General features: G+C 48.0%; 1 protein-coding gene across 2 annotated transcripts in view; it reads left to right on the plus strand.

Annotated features, from left to right (window-relative positions):
* The window catches only part of LOC125447159 (guanine nucleotide-binding protein subunit alpha-12-like), a 65,023-nt gene that overhangs the window by 30,905 nt on the left and 13,830 nt on the right, over positions 1-20,288 (plus strand). The window contains exon 2 of one of the 2 annotated variants that reach the window (XM_048521340.2): positions 19,265-19,315. The exons of the other annotated variant lie outside the window; for it this stretch is intronic. Within the exon in view, the coding sequence (XP_048377297.1) occupies positions 19,265-19,315 (51 nt within the window). The remainder of the gene's footprint in view (positions 1-19,264; positions 19,316-20,288) is intronic. 2 annotated transcript variants of the gene reach the window in all.

Genomic DNA, 20,288 nt, shown 5'->3' on the forward strand with positions numbered 1-20,288 from the left:
ATATCACATGGAGTGAATCGAATTGGCTGAAGACTGGTATCTGTAACGCTGGGGACCACTGGTGGAGGCCAAGATGGATCCTCCACTCGGCACTTCTGGCTGAGGATTGCTGCGAAAGCTTCAGCCGTATTTTTTGCCCTGATGTACTGGGCTCTTCTATCATTGAGGATGGGGATATTTGTGGAGACTCCTCCTCCAGTGAGATGTTTAATTGTCCACCACCGTTCACGACTGGTTGCGGCAGGACTACAGAGTTTAGATCTGATCCGTTGGTATGGGATCGCTTAACTCTGCCTACCACTTGCTGCTTTCGCTGTTGGGTGTGCAAGTAGTCCTGTTTGGTGGCTTCACCAGGTTGACACCTCATCTCCAGGTATGTCTGGTGCTGCTCCTGCCATGCCTCCTGAACTCTTCATTGAATCAGGGTTGATCCCCTGGCTTGACGGTAATGGTTGAGTGGGGGATATGCCAGGCCATGAGGTTACAGATTGTGCTGGATCGCAGTTCTGCTGCTGTTGGTGGCCCACAGTGTCTCATGGATGCCCAGTTTTGAGTTGCTAGATCAGTGCAAAACCTGTCCCATTTGGCACGGTGATAGTACCACACAAGATGCTGTAGGTTAAACCACAATGCTGAGCATGATAATCAGCAGGTTTCCTTGCCCATGTTTACTCTGAAGCTGTGGGCTCTGGAGCCAAGGTTGAAGACTGCTCGGGCAACTCCACTGTGCTGCCACCTATGCTGGGTCTGTGCTGCTGGGGGGACAGGACGTACCCAGGGATAGTGATTCCTGGGTTGTGTGACCTTGTCTGGAAGGTATGATTCCTTCGGTGTGTCTATGTCAGGCTATTGCTTGACTCGTCTGTGAGACAGCCCTCTCAGTTTTGGCACTAACTCCTAGATGTTAGTGAGGAAGGCTTCTCAGGGTCGACAGGACTGTTTCTGCTGTAGTCCTCTCCAGTGCAAAGGTTGATGCCAGTTTGTGTGCCCAGTTTCATCGCTTGATTGACACTTTGTAGACATAGGTACAATGGAGTGGCTTGCTCGGCCATTTCAAAGGGCAGTTGAGAATCAACCTCATTGCTGCAGGTCTGGAGTCATATATAGACCAGGCTAGGAGAGGATCTCCTCCTGTTTAGTGAAGGACATTAGTGAACCAGATGGGTTTATCCAACAGTTGACGATGGCTTCATTTGTATGTTCTTAATATTGAATCAAATTCCACCATCTACAGTGGAACCCGGACAATTGGCTGTGTTTCTGGATTAACAGAGATACTACTACGAGGCCATCGCTCACTGCATGACCATATGGGTGAGGACTGGAGGAGCTCAGTGAAGCTGCAGAGATAAGACAGGAAGGAGAGGAGACCAGTGAACATGAAGAAACTGATGAACTTGCTTCCGTTTTGATTAAAATAAAAGAGCAGCGTCCAGAAACTCAGCCTCCAGATCTTAAAAAGCTGCTGTAATCTTTCAGTCCTGCAGGGAATGGTCTGGAATCTATTTTGGGAAAAGCGGGTCATATGACTGGAAGAGCAGGCCACAAACTCCTCATAATCAGTTGGCTGGCAGACAGACTGCACAGTTGGAAACTCAGATAGAGGGCTTGTTTGTGTGAAAATCTATCTCAGCATGTTAAACAGCAACATGCCCCAGTTGCCTGTGACAATTTAAACAGGCCCTACTTTCACAATAAAATCGACATGGATCAGTCTAATATACCATTTGCATGGGAGGTGGTTGCTTTACCTCTATCTTTTATTATTCATTCCTTCATGGGACCTGGGTTTTGCTGGCTGGGCCCAGCATTTATTGCCCCGTCCCTAGTTGCCCCCTTGAGATGGTGGGGCTGAGCTGCCTTCTCGAACCGCTGCAGTCCACGTGCTGTAGGTTGACCCACAATGCTGTTAAAGGAGGGTGTTTCAGGATTTTGACCCAGTGACAGTGAAGGAACGGTGATATATTTCCAAGTCAGGATGGTGAGAGGCTCGGAGGGGAACTTGCCGGGGGTGGTGCATCTGCTGCCCATGTCCATTGACATAGTGGTGATGGTGGGCTTAGAAGGTGTTGTCTAAGGAACATCCTGCAGTACATCTTGTAGATGGTACACACTGCTGCTACTGAGCGTTGGTGGTGGTGGAATTGAATGTTTGTGCATCTGTTGTCAAGCTTCTTGAGTGTTGTTGGAGCAAGTCCCATCCAGGAAATGGGGAGTATCCTATCACACTCCTGATTTATACCTTGTAGATGGTGGACAGGCTTTGGGGAAGTCAGGAGATGGGCTAATCATGAGTTTCTTTCGTATAACATTGCTGAGTTGCATCTTAAATATCTTTCTGGAAAGGGTAGGCCATCATGCTTGTAGTTTCCAGAAAACCATTCCAACTTGGTAGCTAACGAGTTTTGAGAAGATTTGTAGCTCAGGTTGAGGTTCTGGATGTGAGTTTGCTCGCTGAGCTGGAAGGTTAATTTTCAGACGTTTCGTCACCATTCTAGGTAACTTCATCAGTGAGCCTCCGACGAAGCGTTGGTGTTATGTCCCGCTTTCTATTTATCTGCTGAGGTTTCCTTGGGTTGGTGATGTCATTTCCTGCGTTGGTGATGTCATTTCCTGTTCTTTTTCTCAAGGAGCCCATCTACCATCCCCTGAGAAAAAGAACAGGAAATGACATCACCAACGCAGGAAATGACACCACCAACCCAAGGAAACCTAAACAGATAAATAGAAAGCGGGACATAACACCAGCGCTTCATCGGAGGCTCACTGATGATGTTACCTAGAATGGTGACGAAACGTCTGAAAACTAACCTTCCAGCTCAGCGAGCAAACTCACATCCAGAACTTGGTAGCTGTTACATCACGGGCAGACAGGAGAAAAGATGAGAGGGGGTGCTGATTGACGGCCTTGGATTCCTGATCTGGATCATTTTATGAAATAAAACACGGTGTGTCCGAATAGGCCCAAAGCCCCCACAAGCAGAATGAGCACCTCTTTCCCTGAGAGAGCTTTGCTTTGACCAGGCTGCCAACCCTTGGTTGGATGCATTCCTGGACCTATTATCGCTCATCGTTCAACACCCACCCAACACCCTCTGACACACATCACCGCTATTGGTCACTTGACGTGTCCACCAATACAGTTCCCCACCTTCTCTGCCAATCAGCGAGTGCACAGGCTCTTTGTTACCTGATTGGATGATCCTCGATTGTCTATCAGTGTTGAGCACGATGATCTTCTGAAGTAATTTTACCAAAACAACAATGAACATTCTCAAAGAATATTGAAGTCCCTTTTCTTCATGCGCCTAGGATTTTCATTGCCAGAATGGCTTGGAGATTCCTGGAAATTGAGTTGCCAACACTTCAAGATTTCCCTCCAAGGGGCAGGGGGGGTGATGACGAACTGGTAAATAAAACAGCAACCCCTGGAAATGTGTGTATGCATTGTGACAGGAGCTCCAATTACATGTACGCAGCTCGAGTTAGACCAGTATGCATCAGGCTCCCAGAATGATTCCCTATTCCTAGGGAGTAACATGCAACAGAAAAATCATCAAGTGTTTAAAAAAAGAAGAAATTTTGAACTTCTTGGTTGTTAGGAATAAAATGATCTGAGTTGATAGTGAGATGCCCTTATGCTGGGGTGGCACAGTGGTTCAGCGGTTAGCACTGCTGCCTCTCACAGCTTCAGACCCAGGTTCAATTCCAGCCTCAGGCAGCTGCCTGTGTGGAGTTGTACATTCTCCCTGTGTCTGTGTGGGTTTCCTTCTGCCCACAGCCCAAAGATGTGCAGGTTAGGGTGGATAGGCCGTGCTAAATTACCCCATAGTGTCCAGTGGTGTGCAGGTTAGGGTGGATTGGCCATGCGAAATCCAGGGCTAGTGGAGTGAGTCTGGGAGGGATGCTTTTTGGAGGGTCAGTATGGGCCAAATGGCCTGCTTCCACTCTGTAGGGCTTCCATGACCCGAGTGGCTGTTTTTTGTCACTGGTGAATGTGAGGCCTATTTGTCACTGCTAGGTGTGAGTCACCAACAAACACCCGAGAACACCTCCTGGAGCATCTTTCAAAGGAGACAGTGAGGGGTTTGCCACTGGGGGAAGGGACACAGCCATTCAGGGAAACCTTCCACTCATTCCAGAATGTTCCAGAAAGAGGGGCATCGCTGTCGCCGTGCGGTGTCCGAAGCCTGACATTTTCACCGCAACCTGATCAAAACATTTGCCGACTGAACTGACGCAACAGTTTGGCAGTGAGAATTTACAATGTAAAGATAGCTTCTTTTGGCCAACTGTGGTTATTTTACTCAAGAGATCTCTTCTTTGCCTCTTCCTACACAAAGGAAAATATCAAGGAACAACACAACAAGTAGCGCCAAATAATCCCACAATGCTCCTCTTAGCTTGCAGAAAAACGCATTTATTTTCTCCATTTATATATTAAATTTTTTTCCAAGCCATTACAATGTATTTCTAGGATAGGTCTGAATCTTAATTGTATTTATTTGTCTGCTCAGCGTTGGTTCATCCAGTTTGCTGACGAGCTGCATTACAAAACAAACTGATGCTAACAGCGAGGGTTTGTACTCTCTTCCACCCTCTTCCGTTGGGCAGAAGATACAAAAGTTTGAAGTCACTTACGAACAAATTTAAGAACTGCTTCTACCCTGCTGTTATCAGAGATTTGAAAAGACGCTTCACACATTATAGAGTTGATTTTTCTCTGTAGCTGTAACACCATACGCTGCATTCAGTGCCATAACTCTGATGTACTGATCTAGAGTAATGTTTGCCTTTTACTACATGCAAAACAAAACTTTTCACTGCATTGCAGCACATGTGACAATGAATCAAAACAATCCCTGTCCTTTCTGAACCCAACACCTACCTTTGCTGCCCCTCCCTCCTTTTCCAGAGGTGTGGTAACCCTCAGATTGAATCTACCACTTCCCCCTAATGAGAGGGCAGACTTACGGTATTTTTCACTTATGCACCTTAAATTTAACACACTTGACTGTGCAAAGGAGACATTTAGAGCCAAACATGGCCTGGGAGCCCCAGTTGGAGTGTTTGAATTTTGGGAGAAGTCGGGGGTGGGGGCTTCTTGTAAGATGCAAAAGATTTAGTTTCTGTCACCAACTCACCTGCTGTGAGCTCTCTCCCTCGTAATATCGAGGGTGGAGTTAGTGAGAGGTGGCAGGTTGTCTAACTACACCAAGCCTAATAATAGAGAATACACTCTTTTAAAGTGAAAGCTTCCTGTATACTTTTAAGCTGAAAGTATACCCTCTCTGTCTTCATCAACCATTCTAAAGGCAGGGGCAGCACGGGGTTAGATACTGAGTAAAGCTCCTTCTACACTGTCCTCATCAAATACTCTCAAGGCAGGGATAGCACAGGGTTAGGCACAGAGAAAGCTCCCTCTACACTGTCTTCATCAAATACTCTCAAGGCAGGGGCAACACGGGGTTAGATGCAGAGTAAAGCATCCTCTACATTGTTTCCCTTTAAACACTCCTAGGACAGGGATAGCACAGGATTAGGCACTGAGTAAAGCTTCCTCTACACTGTCCCCCATTAAACACTCCCAGGACAGGGACAGCATGGGGTTAGATACAGAGCAAAGCTCCCTCTACACTGTCCCCCATTAAACACTCCCAGGACAAGGTCAGCACGGGTTAGACACAGAGGAAAACACCTTCTACTCTACTAAATAGAAAGCTAAGATCTCTGTACTCTTTTAGACTGAAAGCAGTGCTTCCTCGACATTGTCTCCATCAAACATCTCCAGGGAAAGAACAGTATAGACCGAAATTAATGGTGGCTGTGAAGTGATCAATTAATGGCTACTGAAGTGATCCATACCATCCCAGTTAAGTCAAAGGTATGTTCACTGCGAGCAGCTGCGCCAGCAGCTATTACTGGGTGAGCTGGCATCGGCCAAGAGATGGAGGAACCCCTTTTGGAGAGGGGTATACTGTTCCTGTTTGCACCATGCACACAGTCCTCTCTCTGCCGCATAGCCCCTATATTTATGCTCACCTATTTATTCTCCACACTTGGCTTCTGAAACCCAACCACCCCTTCCCCCCAACTTGCTGAAGCTCTGCCAATATTCCAGACTTGCCTTCACCCACCCTTGATAAACCTCCTCTGCTTTCTGTGCTGCCAGTGATGGCCGAAGGGCAAAGCTGGTGCTGGCAAGTATTACACAGCAGCTGGTGAATCAGTTTGGGGCATGAGGCTCTATCCCTGAGCCGGTTAACACTCTGCTGAGTGCACTTTTTCTTATGGACAGGCTCCTGACTGACTTCATGACTTTGGGGCACATGAATCATGAACCTCTGGGAAAATACAGTGGATGCAAAAAATGAAATGGGGTGGCCCAGTGGCTCAGTAGTTACCCCTGCTACCGCACAGCGCGAGGAGCCTGGCTTCGATTCCAGCCTCAGGAAACTGTCTGTGTGTGACGCTTTCACTGTCACTGCCTCACCGGCCCCACTCTCACCATCACTGCCTCACCGGCCCCACACTCACCATCACTGTCTCACCATCCCCGCTCTCACTGTCACTGCCTCACCATCCCCACTCTCACTGTCACTGCCTCACCATCCCCACTCTCACTGTCACTGCCTCACCATCCCCGCTTTCAACATCATTGCCTCACCGGCCCCAATCTCACCATCACTGCCTCACTGTCCCCGCTCTCACCGTCACTGCCTCACTGTCCCCGCTCTCACCGTCACTGCCTCACTGTCCCCGCTCTCACCGTCACTGCCTCACTGTCCCCGCTCTCACCATCACTGCCTCACTGTCCCCGCTCTCACCGTCACTGCCTCGCCAGCCCCGCTTTCACCATCATTGCCTTCCCGTCCCCACTCTCACCATCACTGACTCACTGTCCCCATTCTCACTGTCACTGCCTCACCGTCCCCACTCTCATCGTCTCCACTCTCGCCGTCCCCACTCTCATCGTCACTGCCTCACCGTCCCCACTCTCATCGTCTCCACTCTCGCTGTCCCCACTCTCAAAGTCACTGCCTCACTGTTCCCACTCTCATCGTCACTGCCTCACCGTCCCCACTCTCATCGTCACTGCCTCACTGTTCCCACTCTCACCATCCCCAGTCTCATGGCCGATCCGGCCCCGATCTTGATCCACTGCCGTCACTCTGGCTCATGCTCAATCCACCATCGATACATGACACAGCCCACCTGTGCAGCTCCCAGCACGCGGTTCCCGTTTGTGACTCCTTCCCTCCTCCTCCGGTTGGTGGTTAAGAGTGCAGGAGTTGTGGGAAAGGGATAGAATTACTGCATACAGGAGAGAGGAGAGGAAGAGAGAAAGAACGGAAAAGGAAAGGGAACTGGTGAGCAGGTCGGACTCCGAGTCGGACATGTCACTCTGCTGCCATTTTGCTGGTAATTCAACACAGCCAACCCAATGAACCCGCATGCCTTCGGACTGTGGGGGCATGCTGGAGCCCCTGGAGGATTCTCACCCACCTCCGCCCCCTCCGTGCTCCCCCATCCCCTCACTGTTGTGATTCTGCGTTGTAAAAGCTGTCAACTGATTCAGACTTAGCTCTATTGTGAGTACAGTGAGAAGTTTACAAGTTGCCACTTATAGCGTCATCTCAGGTATAAAGGTACCTCGGTACAGATTCTTGAGGAAAAATATTTTGGTTAAAAAACTGACAAGTAAAGAAATAAAAGAAGTCTGTCATTTCAGACTTTCTAAAGTACAAAATTTTACCAATACATCAGGAAAATAAAGGGATAAAATGTTTCAGAATATCACTTCGTCAACAATAGTATAATAAATCTTATTAAAGACCCATCTGATTCACTACTGTCCTTCAAGGAAGGAAACTGCCATCCTTAACTAGTCACAGCTATCATAAGTAACTGCCCTCTGGGTAATAAATGCCCAGCTACATACAGTGAATGAACAGACCAAAAAATAAATCACATCCCCTGGTGGGATACCTGTTATCATGAGCTGCCAGTTGAACTATCTACCTATCTTTCCATCCAGTTAAATTATTGACCATGTCAAATACTTTCTTTCAATTTCATAAGCTTCATTTTTGACAAACACCCTTTCATCAGGGACTTCATCTGGAAATTAGCAAAAAACATGAGATTGAACGCAGTCCCCTGCCGATTGCTTCAGTCAGTTTTACCAAGCATCTTGCCCTTTCTCCTGCTTCTCTCTTTTCTTGGCTGAGTTTCACACTTGCGATCGCAAGAAGCCAAAATATTGAAAGCCCAAAGGAGCAGAACATGAAACTCCTGATTGTGATCTGGTCAAATTGCAGAAACAGAACCAAAATAATCAGCTTGCTCTGCTGGAAGATGACTGCGTTCATCTTCTGCTTGTTGAGCTGCTGGTTCCTTCGTCAAACATCTGGGGAGAGAGAAGCAGGATTAACATTTCAGGTCAGTGATCTTTTCACGGAACTGTTAAAGCAGATGGGAGAGATGATATGATGGTTCATCCTTTCTTCCCAGTTCCCAGGCTGCAGTAGAATTTATCTTTAAAGAGCTGGTGCTGGGGTTTTCCAACACGGCCGTCTTGAGTCTCAAGACTCTACACGAGTTTTAGATTTCAAATTAAATGATTTCTCAACACCCAGAGCATAATCACAACAGGGCCCACTAACTCATTCACAAGAGGACGCACACACACACACACACACGCTTGCAACACACATGCACACATATGCAGCATACTCACACGCACGCACATGCGTGCGCACACACATGCACGCAACACACATGCACGCAACACACATGCACACACACGCACGCAACATAAAAGCACACACACATACATGCACACACGCACGCGCATGCAACACACACACACAGCATACTGACAAGCGCACACACGTGCACACATGTGCACACAGATACATTGACACACGTGCACACACACATGCACACAACATACGTGTACACAAACGCACATGCGTGCCCACACATACACGTACACACACGTTCGCACACATGCATGAACATACACATGCACATGCACATGCACACACACTGTCCCTGTCAATGGAGAGATTGAAACTAAGGGCACTCGTGTGAGGTGTTTAGTAAAAGAACCAATGGCGATGGAGCCCTGAGGGGCACAGGCCTGAGAAAAGAGAGCGATGGACTTAGAATGGGAACAGTCATTAAAACAGCCCATGAGGGAACTTGAAATAACTCTACAGAGGCCGGTATCCCATCACCAGGTTACCCTTTATTTACACATGGAGAGTCCTTGACACTGATCCAGCTCCCTCAGAGCCAGCTCTCAGAGTGAGCAGAACCCCTGACACTCCTGTTTATATCTGTCAGACAGTCCTCCCTGATTGGGCCAGATTTAGATTAGATTAGATTCCCTAGATTAGATTCCCTACAGTGTGGAAACAGGCCCCTCGGCCCAACAAGTCCACACCGCCCCTTACAGCATCCCACCCAGACCCATGCCCCTGTAGCCCACACACCCTGAACACTACGGGTAATTTGGCATGGCCGATCCACCCTAGCCTGCACATTTTTGGTCTGCGGGATGAAACCGGAGCACCCGGAGGAAACCCGCGCAGACACGGGGAGAATGTGCAAACTCCACACAGTCACCCGAGGCCGGAATCGAACCCAGGTCCCTGGCGCTGTTTTACAGCCCCAATCAGGGAACTCCTATTCTATGAGGTCTACCTGGTTGACCTTGTTACAATCGCTATGGCGACATAAAAAAAAACTCTTCCAAGCAGTGTGTGACAAGGATCGGGAATGTCACGGACTGGGTGTGTGGGGTGGAAGCACTTCCAATCGTGGGTTGTACCTGAGGAGAGACAAAAACATGCAAGTCACTGGGAAAAGGGCCTGTTTATTGATCCTAACATTGGGAACTATTTGCTTGGAGGACGGGAATATTGATCCAACAATCACATTGCAGAAACCAGCTTAGGGTAAGAAGGACACTCCTGTGACACTGTGGTAGTGTCCTTAACCCTGGACCAGGAGGCCCAGGTTCAATCCAACCTGTTCTGGAGGTGTGTAATAGCATCTCTGAACAGATTCCTTAGTAAAATGCATTAAGGCTAAAAAGAAGAATCTTATTAACTCAAAGTTGAGAGCTGGCACAGACACGCTGGGCCGAATGGCCTCCTTTCATGCTGGAACCATTCTGTGATTCTGTTTTGTAAAAGTTAGAGATGTAGCAGGTTTTAAGCAACATGATGGGAAAAAGCTTCAGACCCATACTTATCCTTGTATGTCTCATGGCTAGCCCACACACTGTGGGGGCAATCTAGCATGGCCAATCTGCCCATCTTTGGCCTGTAGGAAGAAACCAGAGCACTCCCAACAGTGAGAACATGTAAACTCCATACAGACAGTTGCCTGAGGGTGGAATCAAACCCATATCCCTGGTGCTGTGAGGCAGCAGTGCTAACCGCTGAGCCATCGTGGAACACAGCCTGGTTTCCCCAACACTGCTATAACACATACAAACCAACAGGGGTCAGCAGGAAGCTCCCAGACCAGGCTTGGCCCTGCGCCCGTTAAAATGGCTGAGGCCGAGAGAGGTCATTTGCCTTATATCAGCCAGAACGGGCATTAAAGAGGAAATTCCCGGCTATCTACCCTCACAATATCTGCAGGACCATCGATCTATGGCACACAGCATCTATCTCCCAGGTTATCCTAGCCAATCCTTACCTCTCAACCAACACCAGCAGAAATTAGATCTCAACAAAAACAAGAGCAAGAAGGATCAGAAGGAGTTGGGAAATTATTTTTATTAACCTAGATGATGGGGAATTTGCTGCCTGAAATGGTGTGAAGGGAGAAACCATCTTTGGCATTTGGAACGTACATAGATAAGCAATAGTGTGAAAACCTGCTTCAGAATGGGCTTGGGTCTAGGCCCGAAACATCAGCCTTTCCTGCGCCTCTGCTTGGCCTGCTCTGTGTTCATCCAGCTCTACACCTTGTTATCTCAGAATGGGCTTGGCCTGGATGCTTCCTTTTTGAGCTAGGGCAGGAGCGATGGGATGAATGGCCTGCTGGCTGTTGGGTTTCTGTGGTTCTGAAGTGTGCGGCTGACTGACGGTTCCCCAGTGTTTACGTAGAGGGAACTTTCATTGGAAATGAGAAGTGAACAGGAAAGGGCCAGACAAATTACTTCCCATTGTGGTGATAAAAATCAACCGGTGATTGGAGTCTTGTTTGCCAAAAGCAGTGTGTTATCTGAAGAACGCAGTAAACTGACTTTCTATTACTTCTGTTTGAGGTTAAAATTATTTTTCAATCCTCAGTTTCCACATCCCCAAAAAAGACTACCTCCAAAATGTCATGACGATTGGCCACTGTGCATAGCAAGTCAATAGAAAAACTGTCAACATACTTGAATACCATGGTGCAGCAATAAACCAGGAACAAAAACAGAAGTTGGTGGAACAGCTAGCAGGTCTAATAGCATCTGTGATGGAAAAAACAGAGTTAATGTTTTGGGTCCGGTGACCCTTCCTCAGAACAGTACAATAAACCATTCCTGACTGAGCTGATAAAACATTTCAGTGAAAGACCAATACAGGCATGAATAGCCTCTCCCTCTCTCTCTCTCTCTGTCTGGACTCTATCTGATTACAGAATTTTGCTGTTACTTCTGAAGCTTTTTCTCTTTATTTCATCAGGTCAGATTCACAAGAGTGCCAAATTTCAATTTGTACTGATTTGATTTATTGTTGTCATGTGTACCTGTGTACAGTGCAAAGTTTTGTTTTGCTTGCAGTACAGGCTGATCGTAACATACAAGCGCATTTAAAAGTTTTAGCAAAGATTTGGCTTGTGGGTTAGGTTGTTGACTTGCTCGCCAAGCTGGTTTGTTTTTGTTCATTTAAGCAAGTCATCAACCTCAATCAAGGAAATCCAGAGCAGAAGGTGTGGAGCTGGATGAACACAGCAGGCCAAGCAGCATCAGAAGAGCAGGCAAGTTTGATGTTTCGGGATGGGACCCTTCTTCATTACACCTGCACACAAAGCAAGATTAATATTAGATTTGAAATTTGAGAGGCCCGTTCAGAAGTCTAATAACAGCGGGGAAGAAGCTGTCCTTGAATCTGTTGCTATATGTGTTTAAGCTTTAGCATCCTCTACCAAACAGAAGAGGTTGGAAGAGATTGTCACTGGGGTGGGAGGGGTCTTTGATGACGTGGGTTGCCTTTTCCATGGCGATGAGAAGTATAAGTGGAATGTAAGGACGGGAGGTTGACCTGCATGATGGACTCGGCTGTGTTCACAATTTTCCGTATTTCCTTATGGTCCTGGGCAGACCAGTTGCCAGAACACACTGTGATGCACCCCCAGATAGAATAGTGCATCTGGTGAGGGTCCTTATGGACATGACAAATCTGCACGAAAAAGAGATGCTGATTGGTTGGTGAGTTGACTCTGATTGGTTGTTATGTTGCTAGGGGCATTGCTCTCAGGAACTGTATTCCCTCATGTTTTTGTTGAGATCTAATTTCTGCTGGTGTTGGTTGAGAGGTAAGGATTGGCTAGGATAACCTGGGAGATAGATGCTGTGTGCCATAGATCGATGGTCCTGCAGATATTGTGTGGGTAGATAGCCGGGAATTTCCTCTTTAATGCCTGTTCTGGCTGATATAAGACAAAAGACCTCCTGGGCTTCAGCCATTTTAATGGGTGGAGGGCCAAGCCTGGTCTGGGAGCTTCCTGCTGACCCCTATTGGTTTGTATGTGTTATAGCAGTGTTGGGGAAACAAGGTTGTGTTCCATGGTAATGGAGAGAGAGAGATAATGGGAACTGCAGATGCTGGAGAATTCCAAGATAATAAACTGTGAGGCTGGATGAACACAGCAGGCCAAGCAGCATCTCAGGAGCACAAAAGCTGACGTTTCGGGCCTAGACCCTTCATCAGAGAGGGGGATGGGGAGAGGGAACTGGAATAAATAGGGAGAGAGGGGGAGGCGGACCGAAGATGGAGAGAAAAGAAGATAGGTGGAGAGAGTATAGGTGGGGAGGTAGGGAGGGGATAGGTCAGTCCAGGGAAGACGGACAGATCAAGGAGGTGGGATGAGGTTAGTAGGTAGATGGGGGTGCGGCTTGGGGTGGGAGGAAGGGATGGGTGGGAGGAAGAACAGGTTAGGGAGGCAGAGACAGGCTGGACTGGTTTTGGGATGCAGTGGGTGGAGGGGAAGAGCTGGGCTGGTTGTGTGGTGCAGTGGGGGGAGGGGACGAACTGGGCTGGTTTTGGGATGCGGTGGGGGAAGTGTTCCATGGTGTGTCCCCTCCTGGTACAATAGCTTCAAGAGCCGAAACGAATACGTTTGGAGTGAGGGCCATCTTGCAGTTGAGTCATGTCACGACAGCTCAAAAATCAAGAGCGACGCTGCCATGCACAGCTGAGAGCACTGCCTTTCAGAGAAATGTTAAATAGAACCTATCTCCTTGAATGGCTATGAAAAGTCCGATGGGATGGCTTGGAGGAAGAACCGGAGATATCCCTCCAAGGATCCTGGGCAATGTTGTCTAACCACCATCACATTGCTGTATATGTGAGGGTGTATACAGTGTGGAGCACAGTAGGTCAGGCAGCATCAGAGGAGCAGGAGGGTCAACATTTCGGGTTTACCCCCTTCCTTGTTGTCTCTGAGGGCCTGCTGTGCGCTGACAGGACACTGCTTTCTCCTACAGTACAACGCATTCAATCGTCTAACACAGAGGAATTTCTGTCCTCGATTGTTATTTTTGACTTACGTGTCATTTTGTAACAAACAAGCCGCGAAACGAATTTCTGTGTGCACAATAAAATGAAGTGATTGATCTTCAAAGACCCCTGTATCGACATGTCTGTGCAAAAAAACCCTTGCCTGTTTTATATAAGATTCCGAGGGCAGATGTCAAAGAGGTGTCTCCTCTTTAGAATTCATTAAAATTAGAATCTGGTTTTACAGTCATGTGTTGTCAAGTGTAAAAGTAAAGGGAAAAATGTACACACAGCCCCATCTGAGGTACTTAGGCACCTTGTTACAAAGCGGGTTACTAAAATAGATTTGGTTTCAAAATAGAGAAATAAACAGAAAAAACTAGAAGTTCTACGTTACAGATCTTCACAGTATAAATGAGGAAATTAAAGCTACAATAATCAGCACCACAGTCCTACCCATACATGGGGTATCTCTCTCTCTCTCCTGTGTGAGCCCAACCCTAAACAGCCTGGTGAGACACTGACTGCTCTATGTGCCAGGCTAACCACTTAGTCCACCAACTACACCACTCCAAGCCCACTGACCCTCACACCCCGCTCCAAGCCCACTGACCCTCACACCCCGCTCCGAGTCCAGTGACCCTCACACCCCGCTCCGAGCCCAGTGACCCTCACACCCCGCTCTGACCCCTCTGACCGTCACATCCCGCTCCAGCCCCCGACTGTCACACCCCGCTCCAGCCTCCTGACCCTCACACCCCGATCCAACTCCCTGACTCCACAACCTGCTCCAGCGCCCTGACCCTCACAACCCGTTCCAACCCTCTGACCCTCACACCCGGCTCTGACCTCCCCTGACCCTCACACCCTGCTCCAATCCCGCTGACTTTCACCCCCTGCTCTGAGCCCCCCAAGCATCATACCCTGCTCCAATCCCCCTAACCATCACACCCTCTGCCGAGCCCCCTGACCCTCACCCCTGCTCTGATCCCCCTGACCCTCACCCCTGCTCTGATCCCCCTGACCCTCACCCCCTGCTCTGAGCCCCCGACCCTCACCCCTGCTCTGAGCCCCCTGAGCATCATAGTCTGGTCCCTCAGTTACTGCAAGTTGATGCCAAGCATTTAAAGGAAGACTTAAAAATCTGTGGGTGCGTCTCGAGAGCATCCATTTAAAACAGAGATAAGAAAACAATTTCTTTTTCTCGCAGATGCTTGTGAGTCTTTCAAATTTCTCTCCTCAAAAGGCAGTGGATGCAGAGTATTTACATATTTGTAAGGCAGAGGTATGTCGGCTCTTGATGACCAAGAGATGAAAGATTATTGGGGATATCAGGAATGTGGAGTTGAAGTTAGACTCAGATCAGCCATGATCTTATTGAATGGGCTAGCAGGATTTAAATCTTATTGAATGGGCTAGCAGGATTTAAATCTTATTGAATGGGCTAGCAGGATTTAAGGGCTGAGTGACCTCCTCTTGTTCCTTGTTTGTATGTTCCTTTACATTCTATTCACAAGTGTCTCTTATCATTACAATCTAACAACGTGAAGTTCAGCACTTCTCAAAATTCTGGAAGTCAATGCACTCACTTTAAGATTGTTTGATTTATTGTCCTCACATGCACCTAGGGACAGTGAAAAGTTTTGTTTTGCATGCAGTACAGGCAGATCATACCATGCAGAGATCACAGGGTGTCAGAACAGAGTGAGGGATACAAAGTTACAGTTGCACAGGAGATGCACGAAGAGTGAGATAAATATTAAATTTAAAATTTGAGAGTCCCTTTCAGAAGTCTCATGGCTGCAGGGAAGGAGCTGTTCTTGAGTAAAAACAGAAAGTTGCTTCTATGTTCTATGGAGTTGCTGGAAAAGCTCAGCAGATCTGGCAACATCTGTGAAGGAGAAAACAGAGTTAACGTTTTAGGTCCGGTGACCCGCGCTGACCCGAAACGTTAACTCTGACTTTTTCTTCACAGATGCTGCCAAAACTGCTGAGTTTTTCCAGCAACTTCTGTTTTTGTTCCTGATTTACAGCATCTACAGGTCTTTCGGTTTTCAAGCTGTTCTTGACCCTATTGGTATATGTGTTTAAGCTTTTGTATCTTCTGCCTGATGGAAGAGAGTATAACTGGGGAGGGGGGTGTGGTATTTGATGATGTCAGCTGAGGCAGCGAGAAGTGTAGGTGGAGTCTAAGGATGAAAGGCTGGTTTGTGGGATGGACTGGGCTGTGTTTGCAACTCTGTAGTTTTTTACGGCCCTGGGCAGAGCCACGACACACTGTGACATATCTGGACAGGATGCTTTCTGTGATGTATCTATAAACATTGGTAAGGAGTCTTTAGGGACATGCCGAATTTCATTAGCCTCCTGAGGAAGTAGAGGTGTTGTTGTGCCTTCTTGACCGTAGCATCAATGTGGATGGACCAGGATGGATTGTTGGGGAACATCGCTCCCAGGAACCTGACCCTGTTGACCCTCTCACCCTCAGCATCATTGATACAGACAGGAGGCATGCCCTCCACTCTGCTTCCTGACCTCAATGATATTGAACACTGAAGATAGGAGAGGTTTATTGCGTTTGAACACTGGGTGGTATCCAGGTGATAATTTGGCCTGTTTTTGACTGGGTTCCTTGTTCAAAAGGTTAGGCCTTGGTGTAATAGCTTCTCCACCCTTCTGCCCCTTTTTAAGAAGCAAGAGTTTGATGTGAGCAGGCCCGTGAGACTGAGAAGATTTGAGCCCATCTGTGTCCGCATTCCCCCTCTTTGCCACCCCCGCCCCTTGGCCTACAAACCACCTTCCTTCTAAAAAAGGTCGGAGTATTAATTTTGCCGAGGCTGGAAAAGCGGAGGTGGGGGGAGGGGGGTGTGTTGGAATGGCCGTTTGGAAAGAAAGATCTACATTTGCACCTTACCTTCCCTTTCATGACCCCGTGACCTTTGAAGTGTAGTCACATTGCAGTTAAAATAAACCTAAAAGTTTACACAGAGGAAGATCCCACAGACTGCAATGTGATGATGACCAGATTTGAAGCAAGAACAGATAGATGATTAGTGACTGCATAGGCATCATTGATTGTTATAAAACCCCCAATGGCTCATTAACGTCTTTTGTGGAAAGAAATCTGCCATCCTGACCTGGTCTGGCCTACATGTGACTCCAACCCTAAGCCAATTGCACGCCAATAGCAAAGGATTGTGAACTGCCCTGAGGGTAATTAGGGATGGGCAATAAATGCTGGCCCCAGCCAGCGATGGCAAATCCCATGGACAAGCAAAGAATAAATTTTGTTTTTATATATGTTGGTTGTTGGATAACAGTGAACTCTGTGGTTACCTCAAAAAAAAAGCAAAGCCCGGTGGGAGCGGGAGTACTGAAATGAAACCCCAGAAAGTTCTGGAGAATCTCGGTAGCTCTGGAGACATAAATGGAGTTGACACATTTTCTATCTTGTTAATTTATTCATGAAATGTAAGATTCATTTAACGTCAGGGCCAGCATTTATCTCCAGTTGTGTCGCTAGTTCCCTCATGTGCTGCGGAATACAGAGCTTGCATCTTTGTGCTCAACATATCGGCATTTATTAATAAGAACCTGTTAATACATATTAATAAGAGGTACAGTGATGACAAATCCCAGTCCCTACAAGCACTACTGCACTGACCCAAGATCCTTTCCAGCAGGGGGCAGTGTTGGCAGATTGAAAATTGCATCTCGTCCAGTTGAGGCTAATGCATGCACTTGCACCAGCAGAGGGAGTCCGCCTGGAAGCGATCACATTAAAAGCATATTCCAACAAATATATTTGTTGAATCCTTAACTGCCCTTGGCTTCAGGACCATTTCAGAGAGCAGCAAAGGGGCAGCCAGACTGCTGTGGGTCTGGAGTCACGTTTAGGCCAGACCAGGTAAGGTTGGCAGATTTCTATCCCTGAAGGACCATGGATAACATGCTGTCCAAGCTGTGTTGGTGCCCAGCCATTTGATGTTTGTTTGGCACAGGGCAGATTGATGGAAAGGCGCTGATCCTGGTAGTAATGTTTGATTATGGAATCCTGTGCCACACATTGGCCAACACGGCCGGTAAGAGAATGAGAGGGAACGCTGGGAGCGGGTGGTATTTTAATGACTATCGATGGGAGAGCTGTGGTGACCCTCACTGAGACTCGCTATCAACAGCATGTTATTGTTGAATTGTAAGACCTACCAGTGACGCAGGTGTCATATCACCCCATAGCCCAAAGACATTTTCCTGGGTCTCTGGATGACTGGCCCGGTCATCCGACCACTCCTCCACCTCCTCCACGGATAATGACACAAGCATGTTTAATGTTTCATTCTAGTTTCAATGCCTCGGGTGTGGGTGGAACAGCTTGTGGCCCTGGAATATCACAATACAGGCAGTGGTTAAGGAGCCCACTGCCCACACAGGGCAACTCCAGCAGCCTCCCTGACCTGGACTAGGAGGCTCTGGAATGATCCAACTGAGAGAGAGAGAGTTTGTATGACAACTGCCCATTTGTGTTAATGACTTCATGTGCCCATGTGTGTTTGTGGACACACATGTACCTGAGTGTGTGTGTGTAAATGCATGACCCGTGTGCCTGTGTGAAAGCATGATGTGTGCATGAGAATGCATGATGTGTGTGTATGAAAGCATGATTGTGTGTGCGTGCATTACCTGTACTTGTGAATGCATGAGTGTATGTGTCAATATCTGTGTGTGTGTGTGTGTGTGTGTGTGTGTGTGTGTCTGAGTGAGAGTGTGAGTGTGAGTGTGTGTCTGTGTGTGTGTGTCTTATTTGTGTGTGTGCGTGTCTGTGTGTGTTTGTGTGTGTGTGTGTGTGTGCGCGCGCGTGCTTGTGTGTGTGTATGTGTCTGTGTGTGTCTATTTGTGTGTGGCTTTGTGCCTGTGTGTGTCTGTGTGTGTGTATGTGCGTGTGTGTGTCTGTTTGTGTGTGTGTATGTGCGCTTGTGTATGTGTCCGTATGTGTGTGTGTGTGTGCATGTCCGTGTGTGTGTGTGTCTGTGTGTGTATGTGTCTGTGTGTGTGTATATGTGTGTGTGTCCCCGTGTGTGTGTGTCTATGTGTGTGTGTGTGTGTGTGTGTGTGTGTGTGTGTGCTTGTGTGTGTGTGTGTATGTGTGTCCATGTGTGTGTATGTATATGTGTGTGTCCATGTGTGTGTGTCCGTGTGTGTGTCCGTGTGTATGTGTGTGTCCGTGTGTGTGTGTCTGTGTGTGTGTATCCGTGTGTGTGTCCCCGTGAGTGTGTGTATGTGTGTGTCTGTGCGTGTGTGTTTGTGTGTGTGTGTCCATGTCCATGTGTGTGTCCCCGTGTGTGTGTCCCCGTGTGTGTGTGCCCGTGTGTGTGTGCCTGTGTGTGTGTGTGCCTGTGTGTGTGTGTGTGTGTGTGTGTGTGTGTGTGTGTGTCCGTGCGTGTGTATCCGTGTGTGTGTGTGCGTGTGTTTTTATATGCATGTGTGTGTCCATGTGTTGTGTACCCATTGCCTAAAAGGCCTCTGTTTGTTTGCAGGCTGACTCAGTGCAATACTTCCTGGATAACCTGGATCGGATTGGCCAACTGGTGAGTGATGAGTCAGCTGGTACTGAGAGCCTGATGCCTCTGAGTTGGACCATTGAAAGTTTGAGTCCTGCTGCGGGACCAAGACCATTGAGCCTTGCAAGGAAAATATTGATTCAGGGGCTTGGCACGCTGTTAATTTTCCTTTTCAATGCAGGAGAAGTATCCGTCTTGATTGGGTGTTGCTAAAAACTTGAACAACACTGCACAGTTAGTGGGTGGCGAGAAGCTGTGAAATGTCGAATAAATATTTCAGGCAGTGCAGGGATGGAGGCGGTGGCCTACGGCCCCCGACAAAGCGTCAACCTCCAGCTTCCATCTTTGGCTTTGATGCTGCCATCCATGAACAGTCCCAGTGGGAGGGAACTTGTGGGGTTGTTGGGGGTCTGGGTGTGCCTGGAGGCTTCTTTCCATGACAACTCCCACCCTCCACTCTCCCACACTCCATTGACCTCGCGCACTGAGATGGCAGCTAATGGGAAAGCGATCCAGCCCTCCCCGCGATTGGATTGGCTGAACGCCCGTCGCCAATCAGTAAGGAGGGGAAATGGATATTTGGTTCTGGTGCCAGGACTGTCCTGCCCCACATTCCAGAAACCCCCAGATTGGTCCGGAAGGGTTGGCAACTGTACCTAGAGGGAGAGGGCATGGGTTTGGGCCGAGCAGACAGGCTGTGGGAGTAGTGCAACGGGAAGGGGAGGGTTAAAGTGGAATCTGATACCAATCACTGGTCCCCATGTGGTTGGGTGGATTACAGGCTCCATGGGTGTTTCTGATTGGGCCAACGGGGTGAGAGTAGGCTGCATTCAACAAGGAGAGGCTCATGTTTTAAACAAAATGGTGTTTACTGTGTGTTGGCCAGGACCCAAGTTCTCTCCCTGCCCCCACACCCTCATGCGTACCCCCATCTCGGCACCATTCCAACACCCACCCCATGCTAACCACATCCCCACCCACGCACCAAGCACAGTGCCTC

This window comes from Stegostoma tigrinum, chromosome 38, assembly GCF_030684315.1.
Source record: "Stegostoma tigrinum isolate sSteTig4 chromosome 38, sSteTig4.hap1, whole genome shotgun sequence".
Lineage (NCBI taxonomy): Eukaryota > Metazoa > Chordata > Chondrichthyes > Orectolobiformes > Stegostomatidae > Stegostoma > Stegostoma tigrinum.